The 21,604-nt window shown below is 39.9% G+C and overlaps 1 protein-coding gene across 3 annotated transcripts in view; it reads right to left on the minus strand.

Moving 5' to 3' along the window:
- Positions 1-9,955: 9,955 nt before the first annotated feature.
- The window catches only part of LOC138624066 (pre-B-cell leukemia transcription factor 1-like), a 69,616-nt gene continuing 57,967 nt past the window's right edge, over positions 9,956-21,604 (minus strand). Inside the window, exons 5-9 of one of the 3 annotated variants that reach the window (XM_069703945.1) lie at positions 20,477-20,612; positions 19,084-19,132; positions 16,756-16,868; positions 15,032-15,121; positions 9,956-12,904 (exon numbers count right to left, since the gene is read on the minus strand). In XM_069703945.1, coding sequence (XP_069560046.1) covers positions 12,812-12,904; positions 15,032-15,121; positions 16,756-16,868; positions 19,084-19,132; positions 20,477-20,612 — 481 coding nt within the window. In that variant the 3' untranslated portion in view covers positions 9,956-12,811. Of the gene's footprint in view, positions 12,905-15,031; positions 15,122-16,755; positions 16,869-18,972; positions 19,133-20,476; positions 20,613-21,604 lie in introns of all 3 variants that reach the window. The other 2 variants (XM_069703944.1, XM_069703946.1) reach the window with 2 other exon arrangements.

A 21,604-nucleotide genomic window follows, 5' to 3' on the forward strand; every position in this document is an offset into this window, starting at 1 on the left:
TTACCCTTGATTTATTGAATCCTTTTTACTAAATGGTTCCACCAAAATTGAATTTGAATTTTTAAGATGATTTTACATGAAATTGAAAATATCACAATTACACAAACAATTATCTTTTTCTTTTTTTTTCCCAAAGGAAGAGTTGTATTTTAATTGTATATGACTGTATATGATCTCAAAGGGGTAAAAAAAAGGCCAAATGTGATTTCGATAACACTTCACATTAGGGTGAATGCATTTTCACAAATTCATGCATTTATTAATGCCTGACTTAAGCATTACTTAATGCATTAATACCTCGTAATCATCAGGAAATAACATGAGTTCAAAGTCTTTCATCCATGATCTCATGTATGAACAACACATTAATTGAAGAATTAACTAAGGTGAATACAATGATGTACTCACCTTAGATAATTATCATTGATGACAATAATCATGATTTATTAAGAATGATCAAGAGACCCTGAGAAAAATATTTTGGACCACTGAACCCAAATCTACAGCACAGAGCACATGATTAAGACAGTCCTGTTTACCTGAGACCATCATATGAAGATAAGAAAAAAAAATCATTGCATTCAGATGTCAAATTTCTGATGTCTAAAACTGTCTGTTATAATTTTTTATTACATGGTACATCTTTTTAATGCCTTTTAAATGTGAGAGAGGAAATACCCTTTGTTTTTCTTTATTACAAAATTACATGGTCACTGTTCTCTCATTGTTCAAAGTTAGATGTGAGTATCTGAGCCATTTTGTAACGTTTTCTATTATTGACAATTTGGTGGCAACCTGTTATGTAAGACCATGTCATCCGCATAGATCAGGGTCTCCACACCATCACAAACAGATGGGAGATCATTGATGTATGCACTAAGCAACAATGGTCCTACAATGGAACCTTGTGGCACTCCCATGACACAGGCTGTTAAAGGGTGATTTTTTTATCTTTTATCCAGACCCACTAAGAGTGCTCAAGTAAGCTGGAATCCAGTTTAGTACATCACCAAAATTTACCCAGCTTTGTGAGGAGTATGGAGTGATTTTCTGTACCAAAAGCCTTACGTAGGACAATAAATACAGCACCCACCACCCTTCCTTTATCAAGGCTAGCATTAATGACTTCAAGGAAATGGCAACAAGCAGTTTCAGTGGAGCAGTTTGCTCTTAACCCGAATTACATGGGAGTAGATTTTCATTATTTAGATACACTACCAGTTGGTCAGCGACAAGTTTTTCAACAACTTTTTAAATGGAGGGTATTATACTGATTGGCCTGTAGCTGTTTATCACCCACCTGATTTGTAAAGGGCTTACAATGTCAGCTTCAGAATTCTCAGAAAAACGCTTTCATCCAGTGACCGGTTTATAATATTTGTGATAGTTAAAACATCTTTATATTTTCCAAGAACACAGCATGAAGTCCACAGATATATCAATTTTTTTTTTCAACTTTTTGGGGCTATATGATCAATTTTATTTGTAAAGATTAGATGTCGTTATTCTTGTTGGATTATCTGTCACCTCAGTTAAGTAAGACGTATTGGCAATTTCCTTTAGTTTATGTCTGTTTTTAATTTAACCACCTCAGATTGAAGTCACCCATTAAGAGCACTTCTTTACTGTTACATTTTTTGAGAACATTAGACAAATGATCAAAGAACATCCTTTTCAGATGGTGGTCAATACAATACAATTATATTAAATGGCATTTCAGGGGACAGAGTAATGGTAACTCCAACACATTCCAGGGTATCATTTGGCGAATCAATTTATTTACACCGAATCTCCTCTTCAACACAGCCACCCTTGCCATGTTTACAATCTAGTTTGAAAAACTACTGTAAAGTTAGAAAGACATTGGCACATTTTAACTTTCTGTATCAATAACTCTATAACTAATTATTGTTAAAACCCAAATGACAGTTTGTTGGTATTGCAGGAAGGTAGACTACAATTGTATAACCCCAGCTGATGGAGTTGTTGGAGTTTGCCATATTTCAGAAGGGCACAAATACTCAACTTTAGTTTCCGTCAGCAGCTGTCTTTGACACAATATTCCTTATACTTGGGCAATAAAGCGCTATACAAATGCAGACCATTTACCATTTACCATATTTAAGTGTCCTCCAAAAATCGCCTGAGATTGACTTTCAGGTCCCAGAGCATTTAGCATGGTTTACAGTCTGAAACATCTTGGTTTTCTGTTGTTTTATGGTCGTGGCATTGATGGTTAGCTATCTACTCTTTAGCACTGTTCAGTTTATGCATAGAGTTAATTATAGATTAACTTTTGCCGTGGTGATGTCGAATCGTTTCCCACAAAAGAGTTAAGCAAGCCCAGGATTGGTGACTACTGTAGGTCTGCGAACAACAGGTGAGTGTTGCATGCTGTCCATTCTTATTAGAATGTAGTTTCTAGGTCCAGAGGGGTGTACTTGAGCTAAACGGTAGTCGTCAGCGTCAGGATTATGGTGGATATCGTCACAGAGCATGAGAATGGTGCAGAGACAAGTAGCAAACCACCGGCCTGCTAAGAGGAAGCATGGTCAGGCCGACAGCGTTTCCCACTAGAAAAGTTGGAGGTTTTTCAGAGAAGTAGGCCGGACATCACTTGACATTACTTGATATGGCAACAGGTGAAAAGTGAGGTATACTTGCCCAGCGCAATTATATGTCACTTTAGGGTTAATATATGTCACTCTAAGGAAAGTTTAAGGAAGCTGAGGAACGTTTCTGTAGCCCGGACATTGAACTTCTAGCCGTGGGGATGCGCCCGTATTATTTGCCGAGGGAGTTCTCGTCTGCCATTGTTATCGCTGTGTACATTCCTCCATCATCTGACGCAGAGGCAGCAGTGGACACCATCTACTCCACTGTGTCTAAACTGCAGACTCAGCATCCCGGTGCATTTTTGGAAGTTACTGGAGACTTTAACCAGTCTGGATAAAGTACTGCCAACTGTTCACCAGTATGTTAACTGCCCCACAAGGAATAATAAAACTCTGGACTTACTGTATGCTAATGCCATGGATGCATACAGTACTACTGCCCTTCCCCCCCTTGGTAGATCAGACCACAACCTGGTCCTGCTGACTCCCAAGTATGTTCCTCTGGTACAGAGGCAGCCTGTGACCACCAGGACTGTGAGGAGGTGGACACAGGAGGCTAAAGACACCCTGCAGGACTGCTTTGAGTCCACGGACTGGGATGTGCTGTGTGGACCACATGGGGAGGACATCAACAGCATGACGGACTGTATCACAGAATACATCAAATTCTGTGAACACACCACCGTACCATCCCGGACTGGACACTGCTTCCCCAACAACAAGCCGTGGATCACCAGTGACCTGAAGGTGCTTCTTAATAAGAAGAAAGCAGCTTTCAGATCTGGGGACAGGGAGGAGCTCAGGAGAGTGCAGCGCCACCTGAAGGAGAAGATGAGAGAGTGCAAGGACTCCTACAGGAGGAAGCTGGAGGCCAAACTCCAGCAGAACAACGTGAGGGAGGTGTGGACCGGTATGAAGGAGATTACTGGGTTCAAGGAGAGAGAGACAACCAGGGGGAACCTGGAGAGGAACAACCAGGGGGAACCTGGAGAGGAACAACCAGGGGGACCTGGAGAGGAACAACCAGGGGGGGGAACCTGGAGAGGTCCAATGAGCTTAGTTCACCACCCTCATCTGTCTCCTCCACACCTTACACCTCCCAAACACCTCTGCTGCCTCCCCCCTCTCCACTCTGCCCCCCCCTGGTGAACTGCATAGACACAGAGCCCTCAATCTCAAAGGGCTCTTCCTCCATCACCATGACCCCCCCACATCCCTCACCCCCCTCTCTGTGACGACTGGCCAGGTTAGGAGACAGCTGGAGAGACTCCACCAGCGCAAGGCTGCAGGACCTGACGGCATCAGCCCCGTGGTCCTGAAGACCTGCGCCGCCTAGCTGGCTGAAGTCCTACAACACCTCTTCAACCTGAGCCTGAAGCAGGAGGAGGTCCCGGTGCTGTGGAAGACATCCTGCCTGGTTCCTGTACCGAAGAAGACGACTCCATCCAGCCTCAACGACTACTGACCGGTTGCCCTCACATCTCATGTGATGAAGGTGCTGGAGAGGCTGGTCTTGGCCCACCTCAGGCCGCTGGTGAAATCTTCTCTGGACCCTCTACAATTTGCGTACCAGCCTCATGTGGGAGTGGACGACGCCCTCATCTACCTGCTGCAACGAGCTCAGTCTCACCTGGATGGAACCGGTGACTCTGTGAGAATCACTTTCTTTGATTTCTCCAGTGCATTCAACACCATCCAACCACTGCTGCTGAGTGAGAAGCTGCGGGTGGTGGGGGTGGACACGTCCACCGTCTCCTGGATCACTGACTACCTGACAGGCAGACCACAGTCTGTCCGTCTGGGCAGTGTGCTGTCTGATACGGTGGTCAATGGTATTGGAGCTCCTCAGGGAACTGTTCTGTCTCCCTTCCTGTTCACCTTATACACCACTGACTTCCAGTACAACTCAGAGTCAAGACATCTGCAGAAGTTCTCTGATGACTCTGCAGTGGTCGGGTGTATAAGGGATGGACGGGAGGATGAGTACAGGGCAGTAGTGGAGGACTTTGTGGAGTGGGCGGGAAGGAATCACCTGCTCCTGAACGTGGCCAAGACCAGAGAGATGGTGGTCGACTTCAGGAGGAAGACGACGGCTCCACAACCACTGAGAGTTCTGGGAGAGGAGGTGGACATGGTTGAGGAGTACAAGTACCTGGGTGTGTCCATCGACAACAGACTGAACTGGAAGACCAACATCAACGCTGTCTACAAGAAGGTGATGAGTCGACTCTTTTTCTTGAGGAAACTTCAATCCTTCAAGATGTTGGAGATGTTCTACCAGTCTGTTGTGGCCAGTGCTTTGTACTTCACTGTGGTCTGCTGGGGGAGCAGCATTGGAGCCGGCGACACCAACAGACTTAACAAACTGGTTAAGAAGGCCGGCTCCATCATCGGCTACAAACTGGACAGCCTGGAAAAGGTGGTGGAGAGGAGGACGCTGAACAAACTATTATCCATATTGGATAATCCTGTCCACCCTCTCCACCACCTGCTGCAGGGACAGAGGAGCACTTTCTCTAAAAGATTCCTCCAGCTCCGCTGTCACAAGGACAGATACAGGAGATCATTCCTGATACTGGAGATCATTCCTGATACAGGAGATCGTTCCTGCCGACTACAATAAGACTGTACAATAACTCACCTCTGGAAAAATCCATCACACAACATTCACACTGTTGTCTGTGTTTCTTGGTTGTTTGTATATAATATATATATACTATATATAGATAGATATACTGTACTGTATATACTGTGCATTTTATATTTAATAAAAAAAACTGCTATTTTATTGCTTTTTATTATTCTATTATTATCTTTTTGCTTCCTGTATGCTGCTGTAGAGAAAAAAATGTCCCCTTGGGGATTAATAAAGTAACTATCTACCTACCTGCCTACCTAATTAGAGCAGGGGATTGTACCGTGAAACAATTCCAATTATTATATTTACAGACAACTGAGGTAATAATAGCCCTCCCACTTGGCCGTTTGTTGAAGTTTCCTCAAGAGTTAGTTATGGAGTTCCACAAGGCTCAGTGTTGGGCCCAATACTTTTTACTTTGTACATGCTTCCATTAGGAAATGTCATCAGGAAGCACTGCATCAACTTCCATTGTTATGCAGATGACACTCAGCTATATCTTTCTATAAAACCAGATGAAACTAATCAGTTAGTAAAACTTGAAGCCTGTCTAAAAGACATAAAGGCCTGGATGACCAAAAACTCCCTGCTTCTAAATTCAGACAAAACGGAAGTTATTGTACTTGGTCCTAAACACCTCAGAAACTCTTTCTGTAATCACTTAGGTTAGGTTAGGTTAGGTAGTTACTTTATTAATCCCCAAGGGGAAATTTTTTCACGACAGCAGCATACAGAAGCAATAAGATAATAATAGAACAATAGAAAAGCAATAAAATTAGTTACTCTAGATGGCGTTGTCTTGGCCTCCAGCAAAACTGTGAGGAACCTTGTAGTCATATTTGATGAGGATTTGTCCTTTAGACACCATATAAAGCAAATCTCCAGAACTGCCTTCTTTCATCTACGTAATATTAATAAAATCAGGAAAATCCTTCCTCAGCGTGACGCAGAAAAACTCATTCATGCGTTTGTTACTTCTAGACTAGATTATTGTAATTCCTTGTTGTTAGCATGTCCAAATTACTCATTAAAAACCTGCAGCTGATCCAAAATGCTGCAGCAAGAGTACTGACGGGATTTAGCAAGAGAGATCATATTTCTCTAGTTTTATCTTCTCTTCACTGGCTTCCTGTGAAATCAAGAATAGAATTTAAGATTCTCTTGATGACTTACAAAGCTCTTCATGACCAGGCTCCATCATATCTTAGAGATCTTATAGAACCATATAATCCTAGCAGAGCACTTCTCTCTCAGTACGCTGGTCTACTTGTGTTTCCTAGAGTTTCCAGAAGTAGAATGGGAGGCGGAGCTTCAGTTTTCAGGCTCCTCCCCTGTGGAACCAACCAGCTCCCAGTTTGTGTTCGAGAGGCAGAAACCCTCTCTAGCTTTAAGGTTAGACTCAAAACGTTCCTTTTTGATAAAGCCTATAGTTAGGGCTGGCTCAGGTAGACCTGAACCAACCCTTAGTTATGCTGTTATAGGCCGAGGCTGCTGGAGGACCTCGTTACATGCTGAGCTTCTTTTCTTTCCTCCTACTCTTTAACTGACTCATACCTCACCATCGTTTTCTTTCCCATAGTTTCTTCTTATTGTCTGTTGTCTCCATTCAGTTCCTTCGCTCGTATAGTTTCTCTTCTTTCTTTTCCAGATGTCCCGTCATGGAGCTGCATGTCTCTGCTCTGCGCTTATCGTCTCCACCAACAGTTCTTCTCTTATATCTCTATGCTGTCCTTTTCTCTCTCTGCTCTCCTCTCACCCCAACCGGTCAAGGCAGATGGCCGTCCACCCCTGAGCCTGGTTCTGTCGGAGGTTTTTCCCTTAAAGAGGAGGTTTTTTTTTTACCCATCCTAGCTTGTGGAAATTGTTGAATTGTTGGTTTTCTCTGTATAATATTGTAAAGTCGTGCTGTAAGGACTTTAATGTGTTAAGTGCCATGAAATAACCTATGTTGTGATTTGGCGCTATATAAATAAAGTTGAATTGAACTGAATTTAATTTCTGGCTGTTTAAACAATATCTGTTAAAAATGACATGTCAAAATGTAGTGCACCGAAAATTTCATCCCTGTGATGGTCTACATGGATGATGACAACGTTGTTGTGTTTCTGTTTTTAGACACATATACAGATACAGCAGATTCCTGGGGGATGCCATGTTGCCTTTGTGAACACTCTCAACTGGAAAGTCGAAGGTTATAATCCGAACTGTCACACTTCCCAGCTGCCTGAACGCAACATTTGAACCGGATAGCAAGGTTAGGCCTGGGACACACTACCTGCGTGGTGTTTACCTCAGACCCACGTCTTAGCTGCGGCTTGTTTGCATGTGTGTATCCGCCTGTCAGCTGCGTGCGCTGCGGGCAGGCAGGTCCTACAATTGAATCAATGAGTTTCTCTTTAAGAATGACCATCAGAATAGTATTTTTGAGGTCTGACAAGTGATGAGTTTTAACTCTTTCTCTTCTTCTTCTTCTCTCAAGTGATGAGTTTTAACCAAAAATCAGGCACGTGGTTTTTGTTTACCCTCGAAAAGCGGACACTTGTCACTTTGTGTTGTGGACACCACAACACAAAGGAGAGCTGCAGAGAGAAGGAGACAGAGAGCAGTGAAGAAAATCCCGCCCTGCACCTGGTGAAGGGTCTAAATGATATAATTGGAGGCTACAATGTGTTTTGGCTATGATTATACAGTACAGATGTGATCACAAATCATTCCCCTGTATGTATTAGCTTGAAACCGCATGCAGCTCGTGTAAAAAAATTGGTGTCGGGTCTAATTGCGTGAGACGCAGCTGAGATGTGCGTCTCAGTGGACAGTGCGACTGCTCTCGTCCGTTCATATACCCCAAAATGAAATGACGCCTCACAGAAACAGGTAACGTACACGCGGTGTCTCAAATGACATAGACCACAAACATCATCCCTGCACGATACAACTTTTCATTTGTTTCATTATCTCACTGTCATTCAACATTCGAAGAATATTTCTCTTACCTCGCTGTACTTCTGCAATGTTCTCCACTGCTTAAGGAATTCTTAAGCCTCTTAAAGTCCCTTCTTGCAGTTTTTCACCTTAGGAGCTCTCTTAAGTCCTGAGATGCTTTGTGAATACATTTTACCTTTACAAAGATCTGCTCTTATCTTTAAGGGGAAATTCTTAGAATACGTCACAATTCTAAGAAGTTTTTTTAGAATTTCATCACCAGGAGTAACTTTTAGTCCAAGGAATCTTTATGAATACGGCCCATGAATTCTCATACAATGTTGTCCATCTTATCTTTGGGGGGAACACGTCTCATAGATAGCTTGAATATTTAACCACCAAACAGCTGCTTTATCGTCACCAGTTCAGTTTGCAAGTAAATCTCTCCTACTTTCTATATAGTTCAGCTGCCGTGGGCAGAATCACGCAGCACATTTTTTTGGGAAACCAAAAAATATGGCCCAGGACGCATTTGCGTTCACACTGCTGAAAGAATGTGCCCAAGAATTTGGTCTGAGCAGATTGGATCTCAATGTGTTCTGTATGCATTCACACCAGTATTTTTTTAGCAAACCACTTGTCATAGGACCACTAAAAACGCTCGTTAACAACAGGTCTGAACAGCCTAATAGACATATATAAAGATTTATATTTCTTTTAAGATGGATGCCATCTTAATTTGAGAGCGAAAGAGTTTTAGCAAAATGGCAGGTAAAGATAATATTGTGAGTTTTCAGAGTAGGATACATTTCATTAACTAGCCTGCTCTTTATACTTTACCCAAGGTATTTGTTCATGGATAAAGACTTGAGAAAGTCCAGATTGTATGACTGACTGGATTTGCATCTGTTCAGCATGTAAAGTGGGTAGTGATCAGTGTCGTGTCTTCTTAAAAACCTGCATAGCATTTGAAGCATGTTAAAGGAATCAGAATTTCAAAAGAATGTACACTGATTTTACTCAGAATGGGATTTATACCTTTTCACCATGTAATAACTGTAGCTGCACAATGCTTTTTAGTTTGTAGGAGCACATGAATAAATTATACACGTCCAGCACTTCTTGCCTTTCATTCTTTGAACATTGGCTAAAAGAAGCCCTTTGATAGAAACAAGGAGGCTTCTCCATGTAATTATACTTGATCATGTTTGCATATGTCACTCCCACAGTCTCTGTTACGCTCTCTGATTTTGGATGCTCCTGGGAACCTCTCTCACAACTAAATGTTTCAACCTCGTTTTCCTTTTTTTTCCGGAGGAGGGATGAATCTAAGGAACAAAATCAGACATCCTGTCTGGTTTATCTGAAGGAGAGAGATAAGTGTAAATTCTGTCTCTTTCAGGGAACGCACATTAAACATGCCTGCAAGGGAGCGCTGGGTTTGGGGAAGGGTGGTGGGGGGCAGAGGAGGTGTCTGTCTGCCGGGAGCGCACATCTTTCACTCACTTCAAAAACTGTGAAAATGTCCCCTTCACACCCTCAGCAGCTCGGCTAAGCTTGGGCGCTGTTTGTGGTGATAAAATGCCTCCATTCCACAGCATAGTTGGAAGTGAAATATGCAATGTTATCTAGAGGTGTCGGACTGACAAGTCTTCAGCGTGTTAACTTGTATCCTCCAGTGACTTCTGCCCCTGACCCTTTTAAAAAAGTCCAAGGGAGAATGATGGAAAATGCACAAACGGCACATGAAACCCACACATGCAACATGACAACATTGCAATTTATGCAACAAAAGAACTTATTTATTTGGAATACGCATTGCCAGTTAAAATTAACAGACCGTAAAACCTAGACCTTTTAACTATTTTTCTCCACAGAAAACAGGTTTTGAATTGGAATTAAAAAGACAATACTTTTTCATTTGATACCTTTTTACATATGCAGAGAAAGTTAAAAGTTAAAACCTCAGGAAAAAAGCTCAAAGCTCCATTATTTCACTCTAAAATTCTTATAAAAAAGAAATTAACATTTAAAACACTGCAGTACATTATTTTATTGATGAACAAAAAGACATGCAACAACATTTTACCTTTTCCAAATTATTAATTTTTCTCTTCATGTCTCTTGTTTTTATATTAAAAAACTAAAAAGCATCATTACATGAAGCTTCAATAATGTTTGACAGGCAATTTGAATAAAGCCTTTTTTTGAGGGGTGCAAAAACAATCCTTGTGTTTGCCTCACATTGCCACCACTGTCAGTGCACTACAATGACTTCCAAAGACATGAATGAGGCAGGTTCTGTGCATCACTTCAATGGTGCTTAGCCCCTCAGTTGTAATACTGAGCAGGAGAGTGCAAAGAGGAGCTGCTCTGAGTTGTTTGGTGTAATAATGCCGTAGTTGAACTCACACTGTAGCTACGATAAATCCATCAGTGCAGTGTGTAATCGAAACAAACACACACACACACACACACACACACACACACACACACACACACACACACACACACACACACACACACACACACACACACACACACACACACACACACACACACACACACACACACACACACACACACACACACACAATTTAAAATATTTACCTGTGGATTTCAGGTTGTTTTGTGACTTTTTGGGATGTCTGGACTGAATTTGGTTTTCTGTCAGAAAAAAACAAAGCCTGTGGAATGTTAACTTTTCACATCAGCTATATCAGCTGGGATAGTGGCCAGTTTCGATACAGAAGTGTTGACAATCTGAGAGCAAAATCCAACAGCTACTGAAAGAGGCTGCGTTGAAATAGTAACTATCCAAATTCAAAGATACAGAATAAGAGTAAAGGTGCATATCTACATACTGTATATAGGGCATTGTTGAGCTAATTCACATAATGGTAGCATTAAAATGAAAACAAACAAAAGATGACATTTAAGAGACATAAAATATCAAAACATCATCTGGTTTTGTGTCCCATCAGGGTATTTTCTTCCATCTTAGTTTATTCAAACACTACTGTATTACAAAGGCATTTTTTTTGGCTTTGAATACAGAGTACTAGCGTGTTATGAGTTACTCACTAGTACTGCAGATAACAAAATCCCATAAAAGGAAACAGAAAACATTGATAAAGCTGATCCCAATGTGGAGGACAAAAATTCTGCAATTTTTTTGGTATTTGGTAAGTATGTAAATGCTGATATTTCATGACGACTATCGCAGTCATGAAAGTGCCAGACCACATACTATACTCTATATAAAACAGAAGTCACAAATTTAAATTCACATTTTGAATTGTTTGTTCCATTTCAAACAGTCTCTCTGACATGATCAGAGAACAGAGGTTACATGATAAGTAACCTAGTGTTGATCAGCACTTAATATATATAATATATATAATAATTTGTTTGCTCACATGTGAAGTGTATTTTGCAGAAGAATGCTTATCGTAAAAATTATTTTAGTAAATGTAAAAATCCATTGTGTGCTGAAAATGGTCAATCACATCATACGAATTTTGACACAAATTTGTGTGCATGAATTTCAAGAAAAGATATGCAATGTGTTAAATCCCAACAACATAATACTTTAATTTATAATTTTGTGTTTGATTTGGTTAACAACAGTATTTGGCTGTGTTGATCTCACCAATAGTCATACAATATCTAATAATGTACTGTATAGTATGATGACGTCTTTGAAATTTACAAATGTTCCCTTTAGATTCTATCATTAGATGATACTGTGGTTTCATACATACTGACATGCTGTACTTGCTGATACTGTCATCATCAATTTAGTCTCAGCTCAGGTTTCTTGGAATACTTGTGGAAGCAGCCAATTTGCGTGACAGAACTCCATCTCTAATCGTAAGTCTCACTCAATTTGTTAGCTTGCTTAAAGACTGTAAAACAGACACAACTACTAATATAATATGCCTTATATGTTAGTTGTAGAACTTCTGAATACAAATGTAATAAACTGAGGCAAAGTAATTGGATGTAACCTGACCACTAAGACTGGTCTAAAATAATAATATCTGTCATGTTTGAATGTAAGGACATGAGATAAAACCTTCAGGGTTGAACATTGGCACTATAGATAAAAAAAAAATAAAAAAAAATCTAACAACACTATTTAAAATGGATGCGTAATGATGGTGTGTACGGTAAAGTTGTAATAATTATAAAAAATGTCAATACCAAAGTATTTTAAATGTTGTTTGCTGTGTTGTTATTTTGAGTAGAGGTAGTGTGAAAGCATTCAAATTTACATACATGGGGCAATATGCTGCTAACCGTGAGCCTCCTGTGGGAATATATGATGTAAAGAGAAATACAAAGAGGCAACATGGAAATCAAGAAGAAACTGTACAAATTGCTAAAAGTGTGGATATGAGTCCCCTATGCAGGATGCAGAATGGTGCTGTGGTGTTCCAGATAGGAAAAGTCCAATTTTAGTCCAAAATGGTGAAAATGTTATCCTCAGACCCCAACTGTGTCTTTTTGTGTCATGTCATGTCCCAAAAGGGGTTGGGGTTTACATTTTGGGAGATATGACTGGAGGAAGAATGGGGTGCAGTTGAGGGGGAAAGTTGGAATATGAGGACAAAGGAGTGACAGGGATGGAGGATCAGTTGGAGGTGTCGGACTGAACGCTTCCGGGTCCTTCTGTGGGTGAAGTCACTGATGAGGGGGTTGGAGCATCCTGCCAGCCACCGTTTGCCTTGGAGGGAAAAATATAGAGATAGAAGTGAGGGTGAGGCTTTCGTATTCATTACTCAATACAGCTCAAACATAGGTGCAATGAATGGAAGTCCCAAGGGCAAGGTATTGTATGATTGTTGGGATACTTTGACCTATACAGTCAAAAACAGCCTTAAGCAAAATTGCTCAAACATAGCTCAAATTACAGCTAATATTTCAGAATAAGACAGACACAAAAAAAATGAAATGCAGAAATGGAGTGAATTAATCTGTAATCTATCGTGCACCATTAAAATTGATGTAATGAAGATAATATACAGAAGAAAAGTCAAGATGTGCAATCCCTGTCATTTCAAATTTTATGAATATACAGAAACATTTTAGAAACGAAATGGGTACACTCAATGAAATGCGCACTAATTATGACACTGAAAGGTGGAATTAACATACAATAAGAGGTCTGGATGGCCTGTCCACTACAACTGACAGGCCTGATCATTTAAGCACATTAGTACATTTCAAACCATCAGAATAACTTGAAATGGTCTTTGATAGGTCTTTGGTGTCAGTTCATCTCAAAGCCTGTTCTTGAACGCAGCCCACAGTCGCATGTACTCAAAAGTTGAAGGATCAGATTGTAGAACATCTGACTTTAGTGACGTTCTGCCTGTTTATTCTAATTATGGCTGTAATTATCCACAGTATGTCTTATGTATGTGGTCGGTCATTATCACTCTTAAAAAAAAAAAAAAAAAATCTTTGTTCAGTTCAGATGTCTGTAAAACTGTTTTCAGAGATGTGGGGTGAACTTGTACTTAATGCACAATTAACCAATATGTAACACGGGTTATAGAAAACATTTTAGATAAAATTGTAGTTTTAAAAGAAAACTAAAAAAATTAAAGGTTTAAAATATATTTTGTTTAAATAGTAAAATCTATTTTGAGCTCCCATTTACACTGAATTTTGGGGCCTAAAACAGAAAACGAACATCTAAGAAACCCTTATTGAAAAAAAATTATTCTATGCAGGTATAAGAACGACTTGCATCATGTTGAACAAAACTGCAGTGCCCTTATTTTGGCAAAAAAAAGGCAAGTGAAAAGCATAAATTCAAACAGATATCCCTCTCTTACATTATGCATTGCAGGACTTTTTTATCGGGTATAAAAGTGAATAAGAGTGTATTGTGGCAGTGTAAGATGTGGTACAGCAGGCAGGCGTCCAAGGTGAACCGGATCTGTGAGGTCAAAGGACTGAGAAAGAACAGAGCCTGAATATGTTAACAGCCTCTCAGGGTTAGCGCAGCTGGCTGTGGGATGCATTCGCAGCAGCCAGAAACCCTAGTTGAACACACATGCATGCTTTTATACGGGAGACATTTCATCTGATTATCATATGGCCAGTGAGGCACGACGATGACAGCGGAGGAACCCAGTCGCGGCTGTGACCGTCCTCGTCCTCTCAGGGTAGCTCGCTGTCAGGGCCATTAGTGTGGCAGGAACATGATCTGAGCAATGCGCTTGGATTGCTGTCCCAAGTCCACACTCTGCTCTCCTTGTGTCTGTCTTATCGATTTTCCTCTTTACGACACGGCTTGTCGCTGTGAATTTCCCTACTGTTTGCTGCCGCCAGCTAGCAACCCCCAACCCCCACTTCTATACCTAAACTCTGCTGCAAAATAAGACAAACATGATGGGAACACACCCCTATGGCACATGAGCCGTTGTTTCCAGCAGCATGAGTTTTTATTTTTAGTGGTACAGTAGCATTGCCTCCTGGGAGGCATTAATGAGAGCTTCTGGACCATGGGCTGCTAATCTTGGGTCAGGTGGTCAGAGGGATTTGAAGGCAGTGCACAAGGTGTCACCTGTTTGTGCAGTTCCCTCACGGCTGACCATATGTGGCTGCAGGTGCTACGCCAGACCTGATTGAACACGACGGGCTCAGGCGGCCGCTCTGCATGTGTGTGGCCAGTACCATGCCTGCATATGTTCGGTAGCGGGCTGCCTGTGGCATGAGCGATACCAAAGCAATCAAATAGGTGAGCATGGAGCGGAGACAAGTTCTTCTAAGTGGCATTCTGAGCCCTATGGCTTTGAAATAATTGGTAGGGAGAGAAAAAAAACAAAAAACTAATGTTTACATTGATGCCCTGCGGACTGTACATCTGGTTGGCTGTGAGTCCTTCACTGTATCCGCCTGTCTGACTGATAACATGGCGAAGGGTATCCACCTGAAACATTAAGAAACAGCAGACAAAGCAAGGTTAGAGTCATTACAAGCGAAGCACAAGAAAAAACAGAGGGCTGACAAGACAACAAGAGAAACAACAAGAATACACTGATGCATGTATGTATGTCCAATTAAATACAAAAAGAAATTCAGGAAAAATCAAATGTTTTAGTTTTCTATCTGAAAGAAAACCAAGCACTTGGTGGACTGTGACAAATATTTGGTCCTTGAGACTAAGCGTTGTGGGTTTAGTCCTTTTTCACAGCAGATATTTTGACTTGTCATAGCAGAAAAAAACCCAGGTGGGATTGAAAACCTTAATGAAGGCTTATTTAGGTTGAGATGCAAATCAGCTAGTAATTTTGGTTTACAGTACTATTGTATGGACAGGTTCAACCACTTCTAAATATTGTCTCTAGAACAGCTGGACCACCTTTACCTGGTCTGACTTGGTAAGAAGTCGCCATGCCAGCTCAACCAATGTTTTGGGGACATTTTATGACAGATCTTAAGTTATTTCAGAACAAAATACCTTTTTTGGCCACCCAGACTATCGCTCACACCTTCAGTTTTCTTTGCAGTGATTATAGTCTGGAAACCCTGTTTGCATTAACGTTTGCACAGCCACTCTGAAGGGTGAACTAATCAGCGACCAGTGTCAGTGGCAAAGTGCAATGATGTTGAAGTGAAGCATTTTTGTCTAAATGCAGTAGCAGTGATTGTAAAGTTTTGCCTCATAAGGTGGTCAAAAAGAAACGAGATCTAGTCCGTTTTATTGTTTTCTAGACATGGTTTCTCAAACTGAATAAATACAGCACACACTAACACTAAACTGCTTAGCCCGATCAATTTCGTTGTAAGATATTCGGAAAGAAGATATCCATGGAGTTTTGTATTTTTAGGATTTTAGCACTGTGCCATGTGCTAAAACATTGCTGCTCAAGCCAGCCGCCACTAGGAGTGCGCGACCCTCTGTAGTGTTACGGTATGGGTGCTCGGAGCAAAAAAAAATCTATCAAAAGAAACCCGATTTTGCCAAATGGTTAACAACAAGCAAAAACAACATTATACTGCATATTATATGAAATTCAATTTCAATTATATATTCCCATTGAGAAGGCGTAGTGATATTTCAAGTAATTAGTAGGGTGTACTTTATGGTGATTTGAGCATGTTCCAAATGTATAGTTGACCAATATGAGTTGGAACTATTTGTTGTATAATCTGTACTTAAACAATTTTGAGCAGTAAAACTACCATTGCTATCTTGATCACACCATATTGAGTAAAAAGCCAAAATCTGTTTGATTATTGTGTTACATTTTGTTAAATATAAATATTTATTTGTTTGTATAATGATAATTAGCTAATTAAACTGAATTAATAATATTACATTTTATCTAATGGAGTTGGTTTCAGCTATTTAGCAGAGTTCTGTAATTGTTTTTGGCAGGCAAACATTAGCTGCAAAAATGTTCTGATACTTTCTGTGGGGGTAAGATTAGTTAAGTCACTTGTTACATCTGTGTATGAAAATGTGTGACAATATGTCAAACAGTCTTCCATTAAAAAGGTTGAGTGGAAAAATAGTGGACCAGCCCCTATAATGATATTCTATTCTGCTCGATGCCCTACCTGCGACTGCACATTGGCTCCCACCTGAGCCCCCTGGTATGAGTCCCCATTGAGAGACTGCACGCTCATGAACAAGTCCCCGGAGTTTGACATGTTAAAAGAGCCAGCAGAACCTGAAAGGAAAGGGGAGCAGTCGAATCACAGAGAGCAGAGAGCAAGCAGGCGAAGCAATTCAGCACGTCCAGGAAGCAGCCTGGAAGAGCAGCATGCAGAGGTTAGCGAGCACCCAGACAGGCTCTGTTAGATCAGAGGAGCAGAGCCAAAAGGAAACTAATGGACATATGAGGACAGAAAAACGGTGTCAGAATATGTGTTTGTTTTTTTTAACACCAAACACTTGAATAGGGCGGTAATTTGTATATTGAGGAAAAAAGAATTACAGAAATAAAGAACCAGTCCAACATTAAGAGAATTGTGATTTTCTTTGCTCTTACAGTGTCAAATACAATGCCTTGGGTAAGGTACAGGTGAAGGCTGAGCTGTTTAGCTTCACTTATCACTGCAGAACAGGGTCAAAGCTAGCTTCGCCTTCTATCAGTTCAAACTGTTTGAGTGATTTTTTTGGATTAGTTTGGTGGCTCATTAATTTAACAGGATGTGGCATGTGAGGGACAGTTTATTTAAGCTAAATACCCACAATGACATCTACTCAAAGTAGGAGAGCAAATACAAACATTTCTCAAAAGTACTGCATTGTTGTTTTAATATACAGTATAAGTCTGGTACTATTCAATATTTTTTATTACTTTATTACATAAAAAAAATATTTTATCACCAAAACGAACCATTTTTTTCATCTTGAGTCAAATCAGAGTTGCCAACCACTTGCTAAATGTTGCCAGGTATGTCATGCACTAATTAGCACATGTGTGATGTCATCTCACTACTTACTGTGTATAGTTTTCTGTTTTGGTTTTCAGACATTGGGACATGGCTTTTATCGTGACTGAAATTGGGGCCATTAAGACTACATGCTAACCAACATTCATTTGCTAGACATGTTCAAGTTTCAAGTTTCAAGACAAACTCTCATTTAGCATTTTTTTTTATTGTCTTTGTGAAGAAAAAAAATCAAGTGTGTTTCGGTGCTAAATTAGCACACAAAACAACACTAAAACAAAGGTTTCAGTTTCTTATAGAAAGTTAGAAAACAGTTACTTTGTGAACGAAGAAAAAAACACAGCTCCTAGGCAGGACTACTACGTGCAAAGCCGTGCAGTTACTTCTGACATCATAACTTGCGTCATACCTTGTTATTTAAATTCTCCAATGCTCTCTTCTAATGTAATTTTGTTTTCAACTTTCCAGTTGTAATGTCTGAATTCTAACAGTTAAAAATGTCAGTGGCATTTGAAATGAGGTTTTCTTGTTTCTTCAACACAAGAAAGTGGCTTCAATATGACTCTCTTTACTCTTCCCTATCAATCCATGTTTTTCTGTGGCCCAAGGACCATCATTCCCGTTGATGATGTCACATCAATCAGGATGTAACAAACACAGTAGTAACAAACATAGAGTTTCATTCTTAACTGAGAAGGAGTAATTTCTCAAAACCTCTGGGCAGTGTAGCTTTTAGCAAGCGAAACTTAAATACAATTAAATAAGAGAATTTTTGGTAACAATTTTCTGCTGCGGATCATTACACAAGTTATTTCGTACTGAGAATTTAGAACATCCGGAAGGTGTATTTGGGACTGACTAAAAACAAACCGCAACTACATTGTGCGTGTACATGGAAAATAAGACGGTGTGGCTTATTGACAACAGTGAAGCTCTAAGGCAAGGTGAGTAGGATCATTTAATTGGTTTTGTCTTTTTAATTAATTTGTTCACTATATGAAAAATATAGAATATTACCAGACCTATCCTTTGATATCAGTACAGACCGTGACGGATACAGAGTTAAATATGCATACATGAAGAATATGATTAGGACAATAAGGATATAGGACTTGGCATGGGGCTCAGGTTGGCTAATCTTTGACACAACTTCTTTAGGAGAAATATTTTAAACCTGTTTAATATAGGAACGGTGCATTACCAGGTGATAGGCATGTTCTATGTACAAGAACTGCCTTTCCTTGGAAAATCTAATTCTGTAATCCCTTACAAATCATCAGCATCAGCACTGACAAAGCCTCAAATTGGTTAGTTGTAGTAATGCACAGAGAGGGGGAACAAGACTAGCTGAGCAGAGCCAGGGACTTCCTGTCTCACCTGCAGAGTTTGGAGTTGCGGGTGAATTTGCTTGGCTTCCATGTGAGGATGCATTAGCCGCATTCACGGCAGTTCTCGCAGCATACATGTTGGCTTCTTCTTGGAACTTACCAATGTTTTTCTTGTATCTGATTCTTTTATTCCCAAACCAGTTGGAAACCTGAGCAGACAAACAAGAGAGTAAAGTTTATTTCTCATGAAATATTACCATACAGAGCCTCTCAGAAAAATCATGGCAATGTTTAGCTTGCATTGCCTTCATGGCATGCGTTACGCTGCAGCAAGCAGTCAGAGGTAGGGGCTGTATAGGCTGATGCATTAGTGCCAAAATGGAATGGTTGCCAATAACAGTCTCATTATGTCACCACAACTGCAGCTATCATCAGAACTCATGCAAACACCAATCACTCAACATCCACTAACACCCATTACAGCTAATGGACTCCCAGATGAAGCCAGGGGGGTAATCCCAGCGCTAATGATAAACAACATTAAAATGAAAACCAAATCAATCCTGTAAAGTTGGTAATAGACAGAGTAGGTAAACGTTCCTGTTTATTATGGCCAAAAAAACACCAAAACTACAAATCATTCAAGTACGGAACAGCTTCCACAGCTGCATCCTCAAACCATTACATTAATAAATAAATTCATAAATTAATGAACTCAATTGAGAAAACAATCCATTCTCTAATGATGGATTCAAAATGGCTGCATTGTCATTGCTTTCCTTATTATCAATTCTCACATGATTAAAACAACTTGAGTACCAGTATGCAAAGATTGTTCTTCTTGTTGCCAGCAGCATTGGCACAAACATCTCAAATGTCTTTAGATGTTGGATAAGTTAATGAAAGATGTATAGTAAATCACATGCCTTGACAGACTGCAGCCCACATTTTCAGAAGCTGTGGGATTTACTAATTACTGTGATACAGGGTTTAAAATGGCTCTTCATTAATCTATTTGTTGCTTTGTCAAAAACGTTAAACATAATGACAACCACAATTTACCTAAGTCCAGGTTGTTTTCACTTGTTTGATGACTAGCCAAAAGACAAATTAGTTGATCAAATGATATCCTTGTTGATCATTTTTGTTGCAGTTTGTAAAAGTACTTGGACTGTATTTATACATTATTTTGTGGGTATCACAAAAATATGGTCCACTATATGATGAGAAAAACAAGAAATGTGACAACAGTGTTGTGCTTAGCTTTAGTTACTTCAAGAAAAATACAGTGTCAGTGGTAAAAAATAGCTTTGTCTGATTTACAAGAAAATGTATGACATGGCATGTTTATACTTTGAGTCCTTTGTTGTCTGAATGAAAGGTACTACTTGAAGATTAGAGGAGCTGTCTGTACTTATACCAGTCAGAATACCTATTATTAGGTTATTTGCAGAGACGCTCACAGCTGCTTCAGATTAGTCAGTCTTCATCGCACTGTTTTGTGTGGTGGTGTTCCTACTGGTGGAGTGAAGTGGCAATGATCTGTGGTGTACCTGGGCCACTGTGATGGCACACTTCTTTGCCAGCTCTTCTTTAGCCTCCTCACTGGGATAAGGGTTACTGAGGTGTGAGTAGAAATACTCGTTCAGGATCTCTGTCGCCTGCTTGTTGAAGTTACGTCTTTTCCGTCTGCAACGATAATGATTTTTGGAGTTACAAAAGTCACAAGTAAAACAAAGCCCTTGTTATACAAGCAAGTTGTTTTTCTGGCAAATGATACGTTTCATTGACATCACATGCAGCCATTGCCTCAATCTCAGACATTACAGTTTCCCTGCACTGCAACTATGACGTTGGATTTATTCACAAAGTTCGATTCATCTGAAAACATGGCCATCTTCCAGGCAGCAACTGACACTTCTCTAATTAGACCTTCTAAACATTTTTATTATTGAAAAAGTGGTTTACAAAAGGCCACTGCGATTCAAGCCAATCATCTGAACTGTATCTTATAAGCTTGATGTTAGCTTGATGGTAAAATGGTCTCTTTATGTCTATTTCGTCTTGCTTTGGATACACATTATTGTGATTGTGAGTATCGCTGCCACACTACAAACTTTCAATTTTGCTTTGAGATACTTTGTCAGGTCTCGAGAGCACAATTTGGCCCAGAACTGCTACATTGCCATTTATGAGCAACTGAAATAAAACATTAGCTGTGGTAATAAAAGAACATACTTATAATTTAGTTAATACTATTAATTATAGACAAATAAAAAAACAGTGTTTGTTAACATTTAAAAAAAAAAACATTTGATAGCAGTGTGTGCAATATTATATGCGGAGGCATGCAACTGCAAGACACTAATTCCAAAGCCTATTTTTCCCAAAAAGTTGGGACAATATACAGTGTAAAATGAAGATAAAAAGAGATTTCGATCATTTGCAAATCATGTAACCCCATATTTATTTAAAAAAATAGACCAAAGACAACATATCAAATGTTGAAATGGATATTTTATTGTTTTATGAGAAATATAGGCTCACTGCAATACAAAAATAATTGAATGATAAATACAGGTTTTGGAGAAGCATCTGCTGCCACCCAGACAATGTGTTTTTTCAGGGAGGGCTTCGCTCATTTCAGTAAGACAATGCCCAACCTTATTAAGCCCGTATTA

This window comes from Brachyistius frenatus, unplaced genomic scaffold (genome assembly GCF_029030835.1).
Source record: "Brachyistius frenatus isolate BFR_SWC_R1_liver_20210118 unplaced genomic scaffold, ASM2903083v1 Contig_49, whole genome shotgun sequence".
NCBI lineage: Eukaryota > Metazoa > Chordata > Actinopteri > Embiotocidae > Brachyistius > Brachyistius frenatus.